The 14822-nt window shown below is 39.4% G+C and overlaps 1 protein-coding gene across 10 annotated transcripts in view; it reads left to right on the forward strand.

Moving 5' to 3' along the window:
* Window positions 1-10722: 10722 nt before the first annotated feature.
* gphna (gephyrin a) overlaps window positions 10723-14822 on the forward strand; it is a 79013-nt gene continuing 74913 nt past the window's right edge. For all 10 annotated transcript variants that reach the window (XM_056767589.1, XM_056767593.1, XM_056767591.1 and 7 more), the window contains exon 1: window positions 10723-10827. In XM_056767589.1, coding sequence (XP_056623567.1) covers window positions 10764-10827 — 64 coding nt within the window. In that variant the 5' untranslated portion in view covers window positions 10723-10763. The remainder of the gene's footprint in view (window positions 10828-14822) is intronic.

Here is a 14822-nt window from a genome sequence, read left to right on the forward strand (position 1 = left end):
ACCATTTTCGCCAAAGCCACTATAATGATGGCATTTATTGGGAATGGATGAAGACCCTAAATTGAATCTTTGAAATATTCTAGGACCCATTTCACATAACGTTGCCTACGTAATATGAGCGCGATAATTAATCGGAAGGGGCAGAGATGAGAGGCCGTGCCGTACTGAGTGATGGATGGACTGGCTGAACGGGCATAAAATGGAGTAACTTCTTTCTCCTGTTGCAAGTGCCTCATTTCCACATTTAACTCCACATCTCTGGTGATTATTAATGTGGGAATGATGTGAGAAAGAGAAATAGAGAGTTCACATGAAAGGAGAACAGACAAAGGGAAGGACACGTAAAGAGAGGAGAATTGGGGACAAGGGAGGGTGAGAGAGGGAAAGAAAGGTGTTTGGATGATGAAATAGAGATACGGATAAAGTTAAGCAGAAACTAGAGAGCGCCCAAGTAACAAAACAGGGGTGGAGTCCACAGAACAAGAATAGGCTGTGTGTGAATGGGTGGGTCTATTTGCAATGAAGAAAAGAAAAGTGGGCCGTAAGAATGCAAAAGGGAATAATACGAGAGGGAGGAAAGGTTGATAGATTCAAGGTCATCATAACAACAATATAAGGGTCTAAAACACCTGAAAAAGAAAAGAAAGAAAGAAAGAAAGAAAAGGAGTGTTGACAATAGGACCACATGGACTCTGTCCCTTATTTAACATTTTAAGCAGCGATCGAGAGGGGGAATTTGCATAATTCTGTGGGATGGATTTAAATATGGTAAAATGAGATTAATGGAGCTGAAAGTGAGCCATTGGTATCTAATGTGTGTTCCCGTGACACTTTTTTTTTCATCAGAATATCTGTCAGTTTGTGTGATTCCATTTATCAACATTATATTTGAATAGATTGCAAAATAAAATAACATTCCTTCATTTTTATATTTAATAAAATGTATGTACATGCTTTTATTGCCTATGGGTTTTCTTGTTTTATAAAATGCTTTTAAATTTTTCTATTATGCTGATCTTGTCTTACTATCTTACTATGGTTCCAAAACTTTTAGCATTTCTCAAAAATCTTTTTTGTGTGCATTCCAATTAATATCAATCAAACTACATTGATTTAAGCCACAATAACTGAAACAATCCAGCTAACTAACACACTAAAACACAATAAAAACTTGTTAACGTTACAAAAAACAAGATTTTTGAAAGAAATTAACAAAGTAATGTCTCCTTTTATGATCAATTTTCAATAATACTAACACATTTAATTCTATCGGAGCGCACTAAAACTGAATAATTGGCTACTATTAATTCACAGTAGTGTGAACCACCTCCTCCCTCCAGTACATCTACACCGGGCGTGGTGGAGGAAAACCTGAAGGATTATTACAGACTTAAGTGAGAGAGATGGTCCATAGCATCTTGCCGGCAATGCGACAGCTTTTTCCTCCGAGCTATCAGACTTCTGCACTCTGATACCCTTTGCACTTTATTAGTCTTCACTGGACTCTTTATTAGTCTACGCTGGTCTCTGACTAGCATATCCCATATCCACAGCATATGAATGCTAATGCCTGTTACTGCACTCCAATGCCACATACTGTACCGAGTATATTGTGAATTATTATGTATATATTGTGAATATTGTATAATCGAGCAGTAAGTGAATTGTGTATGCCATTATTTCTGTAGGCTATATCTTGTCTGGTCACAAAATCTGCAATGTTTCTGGAATTGCAGCCAATATTTTTTTACTAGCTGCTCTGCTTGTGTTTATAGTGTAGTGACAGGAAAGGGATTTTATTATTTTTAAATGCAAATAGAACAAAGTCCTATTTTTTTTTTTTATAAATTAGATATTATAAGAACCCTAAAAGTACTGTGACAGGGTCACAGGTTGGAGTCTGTAGGTTTACACATTTGGTAACGTGAATAGACATTGTTTTCTTAATTGGCATTGACATAAAACAGTTACCTCTGCATCTCTTCAAACACACTCATATGATTGCAACAATGTCAAACAAGGGCAAATGATATTTTCAAGTTTACTGGCTGTGTGGAGGAGCAGCACAGAATATTAGAATCAATGTTTTGTATTTCTCCACTTTATTCCCACTAGCGACCAAGAGAGACACGGCACGGTGGCGCACACCCTTCTCACGCATCTCCACGACAACACGCAGCCAGGTTAAATCAGTTGTAAGTCTCACAGGGAGAAGGCACATTATCTCCAATAATTCCTCCCAACTAAAAAGCTTTTTTGTTTCGCCGTGACAGGCGTGCAACCAGTGGGAAGCGCTCCATTTGCCAGTATCAAATAATGAGTGTGAAATAAAGCTTGTCTTTTTTCATTTGTCTCCTCTGATGAACTGATAAAATGGGTTGGCCTCTAGTGTATGGTATCCATTTGGATGCTTCCTAGCGTTTGCATGTTTCCATATTGGCTCGTTTACTTAGAAAAAAATGCATGCCATTGTTGACCATAGAGAATCAGAGTTTGGATACTCACAAGGTTTGTATGTTAACTTGAAAGACAGTAAGAAATAGGATTCATAGGCTTGTTTGAACAGACACCCGTTCTTTTGTGTCCAAGCTTTAGGACACATTACAGTCAAGCTGTCTTGTTTATGTTTGAGGGTTTTAGAAGACCATGAGACATTTTTGAACAAGTGTGTGTGTGTGTGTTCACATTCTTCATACCTAAGGGGGAACAGAACACAATAGTTGAAATGTGATAAAAGACATATAAAAACAGCACAGATGAAAAAACGCCAGGAGAAACCCTTAGGGGTGTGTTTCTTTTTGCTTTGAAGCGTAATTGGCTTATTTTTCTACACACAGGAACTAAAGGTCCCTCAGCTGCTATTTCAGTCTGAAGAAGACGGAAGAACAAACAAGTGATGGACATCCACCCAGCCACAGAAAAAATTAGATGAACATATTTCAAATTATTTTCAGATTTGTTGAATTTACTATTTAGGTCAAACGATCATTTTTGTTTCGTTCTGTGACCTCAATTTCAAATAAAAATATTGTTTCTCTTTGCATTTATTAAAAAAAAAAACTGGAGAAACAGCTCAGAATATAAGAAAAGATGCTCTGTATTTTTTTTTGACCTCAAATACTGCAAAGAAAACAAGTTCATATTTAAGAAATACAACAGTAATATTTGTACATGCATTTGGGAAAAGTAACAAAAAATCATTTAATAACCGTCATTTTTATCACAGTTTTCATGTGATAAATGCTGTAATAAATGATCAATTTCAGTGTTCATGCTGTCAGTCTTAAACATTTCGATGCAAGTAATACATGGTGAATTACGCACAAATACGTCTTCTTCTCATTATAAGCAAATATTTTCTTACACTTTTTGTACTTGTGTACTAGTGCTCATTCTAACGGTAAGGGATCTGAACAAATCCCTGGCCCAATGTATCAAACTTTGTCACGTAACTCATTCCATACTGTTTGTGCTACAGACATTAATCAAACAATGTGCAATGTGGATTGAAGTGTGCTATTATTTTTCTAAATGATCAGACTCCAGATTTTGCCCTGTGGACAATAAAATATGAGAAAAAAATCACATTGATTTCCACTGAAGGAGAAACCCAAGCCACATAAAGGTGCCACCGCCAGACTGAAAGACTTGGTTGTGCCAGTAGACAACCACCTACACGGAACACCATAGCAACCGTCTACCAGAGCCCTGGTAACCACCACCAGCATCATGACGATGAGTTTCGCACACACTGAAAATGTAAAAATGTAGTTCTTATCATTATCCTACCCTCCTTTGCTCTTCCCTGTTAAAATTCTGAAAGTGAGAGAGAGAGAGAGATTACACGTTAAGTGATAATTGGAATCACACAGAGATGCAGTGTTCATAATTGCAGTGCTTACCTCAGTACAGCAGATTTTCTAGGTAATGCAATAATCACGATCAGAGGGGTGTGTTTTAACAGCCTTTAGCACATTGTGTGATATGAGGCCTTTCTGCATGTCTAATCCACCTAGATTTTATGACCCTGTGAGTATATTGCATTACATTTATGCAAAGCTATAAATCTAGACATGAGAACGAGCTCTCATGCAAGTAGGGAGTTGAGGTTAGATGTTTTCCACGGCTCACAGATCACAGGTCTCTTATCTGTCTCACTAGAATTTAGGTTCCTCTCTTCGCTAGCATTCGCTTGGCCTGACAAGCACTTTTCTGTGCTAAGCTGGTGAAATCCTGTTTTGACCTTCTTGTCTCTTTGGCTGCCTTCATAACCCCTCCATCTTTTCCTTTTCCCTGTTGCGACACCGTATGGCTGTGTGTATTTAAAGAAAAAGTTCATTCAAAAATGAAGTTCTTTTAAATTTCAGACAAATTTATTCTGTTTGGTACACGTATCAAATGTGCATGTTTGTCTGCTCTCTTCCATATAATGGAAGTGGATAGAGACCCGGAGATGTCAAGCTCCAGAATTCATCATAAAGCATCATGAAAATTAGACTCCACTACTCTTGCACTACATCTCATGTCTTCTGAAGGAATATGTTTGTGTGAGAAACAGACTGAAATGTAATATGCAATGGATTGAAAGTGTTGCGATGAAATTTTTGCATGCCAGCTGTGGTCGCCATGCGCTTACATTGCATTTAAAAGAGCCACCTGGACATTATACTGAAAAACTCCTGCCATCCACAGACGAAATAAAATCATTTTTAAGTTTTCAAGTTTTAAACATGCGAACGAGTAAATCACAGGGTTTTGATTTTTAGAAGGAACTATTCCTTTCAAGGTTTAAGAAAGCTGTAGGCTGTGTGTAAAGGACCAGGTGTCGGTTTAACAAGCTTGAATGATGCCGGCTGGATTTATAGAACATATTTCAGTACCACATGAGACTACAGGAAAGTGGAATAGACAGTGGGGCTGTGGGACCATTCCGACACCTTGGTTGTCAAATATAGTGCTCCTTGAGCTCGGTGGGTTGAGGTGGAGATGACACCACCTGATCCAAGTTCTGAGACAACAGAGGTTTGTTTCATTTCTGTTCTCTCAATTTCATACAAAACTTAAGAGTGTGTGTTATTCAAGGATGGCTGATCATCGCACTTACATTTGTCAATGCCTTTCTGCCACCATAATCTTAGAAATAACACTAGTTCTGGCCCATTTGCCTTTAAGAGGTGCTTTTTTGCGTATACCCAAGGGTTTATTTATGATAGCGTCCTTTTTTTATTTTGCACTTGTGCCACGATTAACAATAAGATGTGCCAAAATAGTGGCCAAACAACACAATAACATGTGATCATAATTGAGTGGAATAAACAAGGATGCTGAGTTCAGGCCCACCAGCACCTTTCATAAGAACGCTGCTGCCATCTACTGGACACTTTTAATCGTTCAGGGCACCAAAGCAATGCAATTCAGTTTGAGTCCGCAGGTCTGTATGTTGAGCACAGCACAGACCAGTGATGTGTAAATTCGCCCTAGTAATTCCTTAGAGTAAAATGAACACAAAATAACCTCGTTTTTGTGTGTATAGTTTGGCTACAGGATCATGGTAAATGATTACTGGTTTTGTTGCAAATGAAACTAAATGAAACCACTATGACTTACTTAATCTATGGTTGATTTTCGTAAGGAATAATACCGATATGGTAATATAAGAGTAATGTTTAATACATGTTTTATTAACGGTAGTTGGCGCTTATGCAAAACGCACCTTTAAATGTCTCGCAAGCTGCGAGATTATGAATATTTATAATCAAAGGCTCAGCCATTGGACGGTTTCGACGCAACGCAAACACTCTCTGAATATTCATGAGCTGACACTTTACAATAGTAGAATTCATCAGTTTCCGGACCCAATGTATATGCGTTTTGACCTGAAAGCTACGCTTCAATTCTCTTTATACATAGTTATTACATAGAATGTATCTTCTATCAACTTTTTTATTTCATTTTTCAACTAACACACTGTCTGCATTAGTTTGATTTTCCTTTGTCATGACAGGAGTCGTCTAAACAGACCCCAAACAGTATGTTACAAATTAATCATGATAACAGGATGAAAGTTTTGCATTCTTAAAGGGTAATGGATCGTTTTAATTGTGCATTTGCACGAATGCTCTCTGGATGGAGGTGAGAGGTGGGCCTCATATGAGAAACATTCAGCGGTGGGTTTCAAAAAATAGACACATATAATTGTTGAGAATTGAATAATGAGTTATATTATATATTATATAGCAGAGTTTTTCAGCTGTCCCCTGTTTGTTTTAGAGGGTCACAGGGTATTGTCTCGAAGGGTGAATCAGAGGGTCATGGGTCTTTAGGGACACAGAATATAAATGAACTGGATATCTTTATTGATCAGTCATACAGAGTCAAGGGGATGCCAAATAGAAATGGTGACCCCTGCAAGCATATTTATAGAAAAAATGATGCATCAATGTTTTAGCCTATATTTAGCTCAAGTAAATTTTGAGTTTATGTCATTAATAGATTCATATCAATATATTGCAAATAAACAAAACTCTGGACCTTGGTTCGTGAGGACAGTATTAGTCATAAAAGACAAAAATGATCAAATGTACACCTCTGTTGAGTTTTGGAAGACTCACTTTTAGTAACTGTTTTGTTACACTGTTGTTTTGAGCTCAGTGTTTTGCCAGTATGTAATTTCTGTGTAACGATACCGAAATGTATAAATTTGCGAAAATATTTTTTCGTTTCTTTGTGAGTAGGCCTACTGTTAATGGGAATTGTTATTTTTTGTACTCAGCATGTTAAACTGCATAAAGAAACACAACTTTAAAAAAAAGTGTTACATTGTGCTATAGGTGGAACCAGAAAAGTGTCATTAGTAGTTCACCACTAATCTGACAATATCTGATTGCGGTCCTGAGTTTCTAAGAAACCTTTTATACCCAACAAAAATGATTAAAAGTACTGCATCGGTCACATGGATTCAGTGTGATTTTAAATTAAACGCTAATGAACTACACTGAGAAGATCTGAGCACTTTAACAGGGATCTGCTGATTTAGTTATCGAGTTGCTGCACATCCTTGTGGCTTGATTAAAATTACGATCATTGTTGCGGCTCATATGAAAATGATATGTTGTTACTCAGCAGGATGGTGATGGCCACTGGCTCCATCATTACCCCTCCCCCTTTACATTTCCCCGCCAAGACGAATCGATGGCAAAAATTAATTCAGATGAACCTAAACCTCGCCTTTTTGCGGTCAGAGAATGTCCAGCGATGGCTGTTTGTCTTGCTGGCTGTAATACATCTGAAATCCAATTACAAAGAAATCGCAGTGGAAAGATGCTAAACTGAAACACGCTAAGATGAAAAATGGATCTAGAGTGCATTTCGCTCACTCGAGCTGTTTGGTGAGGCCGGGGCACAAACTCAGTTAGGACACACTCGCTGGAAATACACATTATGCTGACATTAGCATAAATGGGTTATCGATTCTCATTGAAGTTAACCTTCGGTTCTGTCCTGCGGAATTAGCAGGGTGAACTGAAAAGCTTGGGTGTGCATGTGCACGTGTAAGGGAGAAGACAGTAATGAAGATGTGACCTTTCTGTTTGCCCCCGCCATGACCCACCCACATCGTACTCACCTCTGCACGCACACACGCTCCTACATCAGTGTCATCCAGCTCACTTCAGACATGCCCTGTTCTTTCATGAGCTGTCATTGTGGACATCTACCAGCCTTAGCCCTCTCAAGTCCTTTGACAGGAAGTTTTGAAAGCTTGAGCAATGAGAGGATGTCTTTCCCATCATGCAAAGGGGGAATGAGAAAGGGGTGGAGGGACATGCGGTGGAGACTGACCAGCGAGGATGGCAGATCGGTAAATAACAGTCACCCCGGGGCCGTGTCTGGGGTGCCTTCTCATCTGGCCCCTAGTCAATTTAATTTAAATGTAAATTTCAGAGATGCGTGGCGTTAAAAGGCTTATATTAGCAAAAAGGGAAAAGTTAATGAATGTATTTCAATCTCTGTAACCACACGACCCTCCTCTTTTACCTCTTGAAATATATGAGTGGTGCCTGCTGGAAATTGGGACTGGGGTTATGTACATGAATAGCCTTCCTGTTAAAACAGCGCTCACCAGTCCTAAATCCAGTGCATCGTCTCGGTTTATGATTCACAACTGAGTCGAAGAGGAACCAAGTTGTTACAGTTTAGACAGCACACGTTGTGTTTTATCCAAGAAACAGTTTTTATTACACTTGAAAGGACATAAATTCTGTATTTAACTGTTAATTGAATTCATCTCAACTCTGTCTATTCAAATATATCGTCGCTGTCCTTCCAAAACCTCGGCTGTAGCATTTTACTGTTTTTAAGGAAATGGAAAAAACATTGCATAAATTGAAATGGTAACAAATAAAAATCACGAAATATGGAGATACAAGGTTTCAAAATTATTGCAGCGATATGTCAGATTACACAGCCGGAAACCAAGACAAAAAACTAAACAAGAAGTAGGTTGCCTTTACATGTCTCCGGATTGACCCCTCCTGTCCAGTTGAGTGTTTCTTGGCTAGAAAAAGCTTTTGCTTTTTGAAGCTGGTCAAAATTATAATTTCCATCAGAACAACCAAACCAGAACTAACCAGCTTAAACCATTTTCTTACCATGGAAATGTATTCAAGAGCGAGGCTGAGAGGATGGGGGAGGTGAAAGAATTGAAGAGCGGCGTGATCTTGAAGGAAGTTGCCAGGTTGGTTAAAATTCTGTTCGCATATGTGTGAGTAAGAGAGCAGCCGCTTTTGCATGTGCTAAGGTTTTCTTCTGAAATTTTCATGCCACTTCTAGTCATTGCAGTAGACGCATAGACCACAGTATGGTCATATGGCTTTAGATAGTTAATAATAGAGTAAAAGAGCAATACCTGGCGAATCTCAATTATTGTGCCTTTCACTGGCTCTTGTGTGATGTCAGAGCCAGAACAAACATCGATCGAATGCAATAAATTATCACCTTGGCTTTTATGTGATATATTTAAAAATCCCCCTGTTATTTAACAGTATGTATGATACATATGTATGGGCCGCATGGCCTCAGGTGCTTCAATTAGTGTTGGCAGTCATGTACATGGTAAATTAAGACATTTAAGAGATGGATCTTGATAAAGAGGGCATTTCTATGCTGTGTTTTTGTGCTCTGCCAGCAGAAAACAGGCGCTCATTTTGTTGGCTTGAGCTCGCTGCCAATTAAGAATGCTTAAATAATGACCCGCAGAGAGCCGTTGTCCTACGAGGCCCGTGCCGAAGTGCTGACTTTTCACTCAACTCCAGAAAAGTCAGACTTCCTGTATGGCGTTAGGTGGTTAAAACTGGTTGCCAGTAAATCGTTCCCCTGACCCCTGCAACGTCAGGAGGAAAAAAAGGGTTACTTTAATTTTCACCATAGCATTATCACGTCTATTAACGGACATCCCTAATGCCTTCTATTGTATTTCCCATAATGCTCATGTGCTCGTGTTAATAAAGCTGGAGTGTTTTCACTGAACCTTATTCCATTATTATTGCCGAATCCATTATCTGAGCTTGGTTTTCTGCGATGCTATAAAGTGTGTAATTAATTTCTGATACAGGTACCAATTCCCCTGGTTTCATTTACAGAGGATGTATCTCTTACTGACACCTTAATTTCTTCTGTAAAAATCGGGCCTTGATAGGAAGCTGAAATGCCCTCTATAAAGGGATTCTGAAGGTGACTGACCATCACATGTAAAACTCTCGGGAAAAACATGCGAACAGTACAACATACAAATGAGTGCAGGCTGCAGACGGGCGGTTCATCTTTTTTTGTGGCAAATCACTATGGACAAGTCATAAAATTGGATTCACTTTTTGAATTACTTTTTATTATTTCACTCATCCGTTCGTTTGGTTCATTTTCTCTGAGGCTTCAGAGTATCTGCAGAAACATTTGTACCCTTATAATATAAAAATAACTGTGTTTAAATGATAGCCCTATTCTAAATGTGCAGCAACAGGTGGGTCTGTAGTATTGCTGGGATTGTGTCTAGTTACAAAATTCAAGCAACGTTTAGGCATTATATTTTACGGAACAGTGTGTTTATATCAACTGCTATCCAATGATTATATTAATGTGAATCCATGAAACACACTAACATGTGTTAAAGCAAACCGGACACTACTAAAATCCCTATTGATGGTAGTTACACAGCCAAAATGTTTAATAAATAGGCTACAATGATTTAAAGAACCCCTTGCACATGCTGTGTAGGTTAAATCCCTTAACGTTTTGACCAGTTGCAGTAATCTGAAAATGTGTAATTATTTTCATGTCAATATATTAATATAAGGGCTGCTGAGTAAAGACAGTCTGATTTATGTGAAATCATTAAAAGTTTAAAATGCATTAAAATGGACATTCCTGCCATAACCCTTTGCAGATTAGTGCTCATGGATAATTTACCTATAAACAAAACATCTGAAATTATTTAGGTAAAAAAGTGAAATCAACAATAATAAATTACGTCAACCATAAGTAATACTATAGATGCCCGACACCTGAAACGCAATGGCATGCTGCTTTCTTAACAAAATTCCGTACACGAAAAAATATCAACATGCATGTACCATACCATCAACACACTGCCCGTTCCAAAGCGCGACTCAGGGTTCGGCTGCTTCTTCCTGACTCCGCCCCCTCCGCTCGACGCGCTCGCGTCTCGGCTCTCCTCAGGCTCGTCAGTGCGGGCGAGAGCGCTGCTAAACATGGCGTCGGACGGAATGATTTTAACTAACCACGACCACCAATTCCGAGTTGGAATATTAACAGGTAAATACGCAATGACACCCGCTCCTTTACCGTCTCGTCGCTTATCCTCACGTGTTTTTTCATGCTGTTGCTCGTTGCTGTCTGTCGTGCCGGTTATGATATGTTAGCGTGGTGATTCCTATCTGAGCGACTTGTGCCTGTCGCGCGCGTTCCTCGACTCCGTTTGCAGGCGACGGTGTTTAAAAGCGGAGCTTTTATTCTTCTGTGTGTTTCGTAATTCAGTAACGCATCTGTGCATGTGTGGATCCGGCTTTCTGTGATGTGCCTTCGGTCTGTCATGCAGCAAAGCTCAGTATCAAGACAACAGTTTGTGTGATGAATTATTCATACCTTGTACGCAAGACATCCAACTAACATAAAGCAGAACGCCGGAAAACCCTCGTATATATGTGAATGAACCGACCAATCGCTGACATATGCCTTTCCTCAGCTGTATTGATGTGTTTGGCAGATGAATATTGCTGGTTTATGGATAGGAGTTGGTATTTGGAGTTGGTCACGGAACGCAGTGTTTTTTTCACATGGATTTCTGCACAGCAGCATCTCAGCTTCGGGGCTGCTTTCAGGCTTTATTTGTACACATGCAACGCGATATATATAAATAACACCCACAGCAGCTCGTGCAACAGATCCAGCTGTGTTCGATGCATTTTAAAAGCGACTTTCAAGGTTACATATAATGCCTTTAAGTATGTGCACGCTTTGCATTAGGCGATGCATTTGAATAGTCTCCGTTGATCGCCACCCAAATTTTTTTCTTCGCCTAACGGGAGACGAAGCAGACGCCTTACCGTTAAATATCGCCGTTGGTGCCCCACGGGAGCGGGACGGAATGAGTGATGAAATGCACACAGTGGCTGAATGCAAATGTCAGTGAGTTTGCGGTGTGTCACGTATTCATGACATTCCTCTCGGCTTGTTTCTGCCTTTCTCGTGTGCACCTATACCGCGAGCACGAGCCTCTGCGATGATTGTCGCGAGGGGGACTGGCATACAACAGTATGGGAATCCCCCTCCCCCTATCACAAACACATGCATTAGCGCCCGCGCGCACACCCCTGTCAAAGCTTCTTGTCGAGGGTGCTGTCCATCGCTTTTTAGTGCTGAAATGTCGCCAACTTCATATTTGCGTCGTTTTCAAGCTCCATACAGCCACGAGAGAAATATGTTTGAGATGGTGAGGGGGATTTTCCCGAGGACATTATAAGCCCCCCTTTCTCTTTTCTCTAATACTAACATCAGCTGATGTAGTCCATCATTAGTCACAGTCACGCCTAGCCCTTCTAGGAGATTGCTTAGCATGCCTTCACTGTGTAGGGGCATTTCGTGGTAGCGCACGCTTATTGATGAGGAACTCTGTGTGTGTAAATGTGTGTGTGTGAAGGAGGCAGGGAGGGAGCTGGAGTATGGATGCCTTGGAGTGAGATGAAAATGGGTCCAAGCACACAGAACTACGGAACATGCATACTTAATAGCGAGCAAGCTTATTGGCAACAGAGTGAGGGTTTTAAACAGTCACGCGTTGGCAAGCCAAAACCTTTTGACCTGTGGGGCATCCACGCTTAAGATGTTGCAAATTAGCGAGACGGAAACACAACGGAGGCGTTCAGATTTGGTAATAATGGTTCATTGATTGTGCTTTTCTATAAATAGATCTATAAAGCCTTTACCCTAGGCATTCAAAACTGCATTGAAAACAGAATATGAATTAGAGGCTATTGATTTTGGGCTATTCGGAGTTGATTTGATTTCGTATTTATTTTTAGGGTGGTAGTTGAAAGTGAGTATGCACTTTGCAGATTTTCTAAGTGGTTTCCAGGCAAACATCATGATTCAGGGTGCTGTCTATTAATATGAATGTTTTATATGTAACTTCCATAGCCTGCTATACATTTAAGAGAGAAAACTGTTGGATAAAAAAGGAGCATATTTGGAATTCTAGCCTGAGGTTTTGTTGAATGCTAATAATGGAGGCTTTAGGTTTTTAAACTTTTTCTCTTAGATTACAATATGTTTTATCAACAATTCACTTTCTGAAGAGAATAATGCACATGTAGTGACTTAATATGTTTATTGTTATGTTGTAAATGGTTACATGCATGAAGTTTGTTTTAACAACACTCACTTATTAAGCTTTGACGTCATGAAGTTTTTGCACATGTGAATTGGACACTTTATAGTGTCCATTGGTAGATAGTTCAGAGTTTTCTTTGATACGTGAAATAACACGTAGAATAAAAGCTTCTAGATCAGAGTTACATTCACGGCTGCAATAGCTGTCAGGGTCTGTCTGAGATGTTCAGAGAGATCCTCCCGTGTGGAAACGGCTCCTCTATGTTTCCTCCCTCTGAACAGCTGTCGTGCTTCAACGAATAGACTAAAGTCGGGTATTTTCTCAAAGACAGGATATCAGCAAGTTTTTTGTTTCGTGTTGTTGCTGCTTTCTGATCCACAGAAAGTGAACTTATCGCCTCGGAGTAAAATAGTGATGGCTTCAACAGGAGACAGATTTGATTTGGAAACCTGTTTGAAGTTACACAGAAATTACACAGTTTAGATTTATTACATGTTCCTGGTCTTATTGTGCAGTTTATTTGTGCATGTTATTGGAAAAAGATGACTTTGCCATCAACAATTCATATAATGCTCCTTTTCTAAAACAGCTTTTTGGTCTTTAAGCTCTCCTATTTTTAACACCTAATAATGACCACATTTCTCCATTATCTTGCGTAATAGACACTTCATGATCCAGTTAATTTCTAACTACTGCTTTAAGTTTTTACCTCAATGTAGATAAATCCTGTTGTATTCTGAAAGACTTGGGACCACCTTAGGATCCCACGTGATTCAAATTTCCTTAAAGAACATTTAACGGGTGCCTGTTTACAATTTCTACAAAAAAATATGTTATTGATGTCGTTGAGCGGTTTTATAATGACTTGGCTATTATTGTCAAAGTGATGTGATGTGTGAGGCCAAGTATGGTGTTTCATACTCGGAATTTGTGCTCTGCATTTAACCTGTCCAAGAGCACACACACAGCAGTGAGTAACACATAAACCATGAACAAACACCCAGAACAGTGAGCAGCCATTGCTGCGGCGCCTGGGGAGCAGTTGCCTTGCTCAAGGGTCTCACCTCAGCCGTGGTATTGAAAGGATGGAGGAGAGCGCTGATCATTCACTCCCCCCACCTACAATCCCTGCTGGTAACGAGTCTCGAACCTGCAACGTTTGGGTTACAAGTCCATATCTCTAACCATTTTGCCACTACTTCCCACGATTGTATTTTAGTTTATATGTTTTATATACTATTATATAACCAAAGCAATAGGTTGACACATCAAACATTTCTCGCTTTTACTGTTGTTTAGTTATCTTATGACCTAGCATTATATGGTTAGCCTATTGGCTTAGTTTATAGATTACAGTTTAGTGTTGGGCCTACACAATACAATCAAGTCTCATTTTACAACTGTGAAACTCGCACTGTATAGATGACACACGCCTAAATTTATGACTGCCCTTTTCGTGCTGTATAAAGAAAATGTGTCTGCGCAGCTCGTGCCTAGACGCGCCTCACTTTGTAACGCAGCAGGTCAATGTCATCGTCGCAATGCTTCACTGAAGACATCATCCAATTCCAGTTTGGTGGACATCACCCAACCTTACTACAGTTGCACTTGCCCTACCTACTCTATATTCACAAGATTAGGGGTGGGTGGAATGGCAAAAAATCTATTTCACGAAATGAGTAATTTTGTTTCATGGTAACAATCTCCTATTATAATTCTATATCTTATATGAATTCGTACAATGTAAATGAAATAAACAATGTACGATTTTGGCATCGGCCAAATACCGGTTTCAAGGTATAGTGCATTTGGAAAAGGTCACGGTTTCTGTTTTACCGTTCCCAAGGTATGAGATCTTTTACTAAAGCATATGAATAAGACTGTTTAACTCAGCTACCTTGTAATTTTTTTTACGAATTTG

The sequence above is a fragment of the Triplophysa dalaica genome, chromosome 15 (genome assembly GCF_015846415.1).
Source record: "Triplophysa dalaica isolate WHDGS20190420 chromosome 15, ASM1584641v1, whole genome shotgun sequence".
Classification (NCBI taxonomy): domain Eukaryota; kingdom Metazoa; phylum Chordata; class Actinopteri; order Cypriniformes; family Nemacheilidae; genus Triplophysa; species Triplophysa dalaica.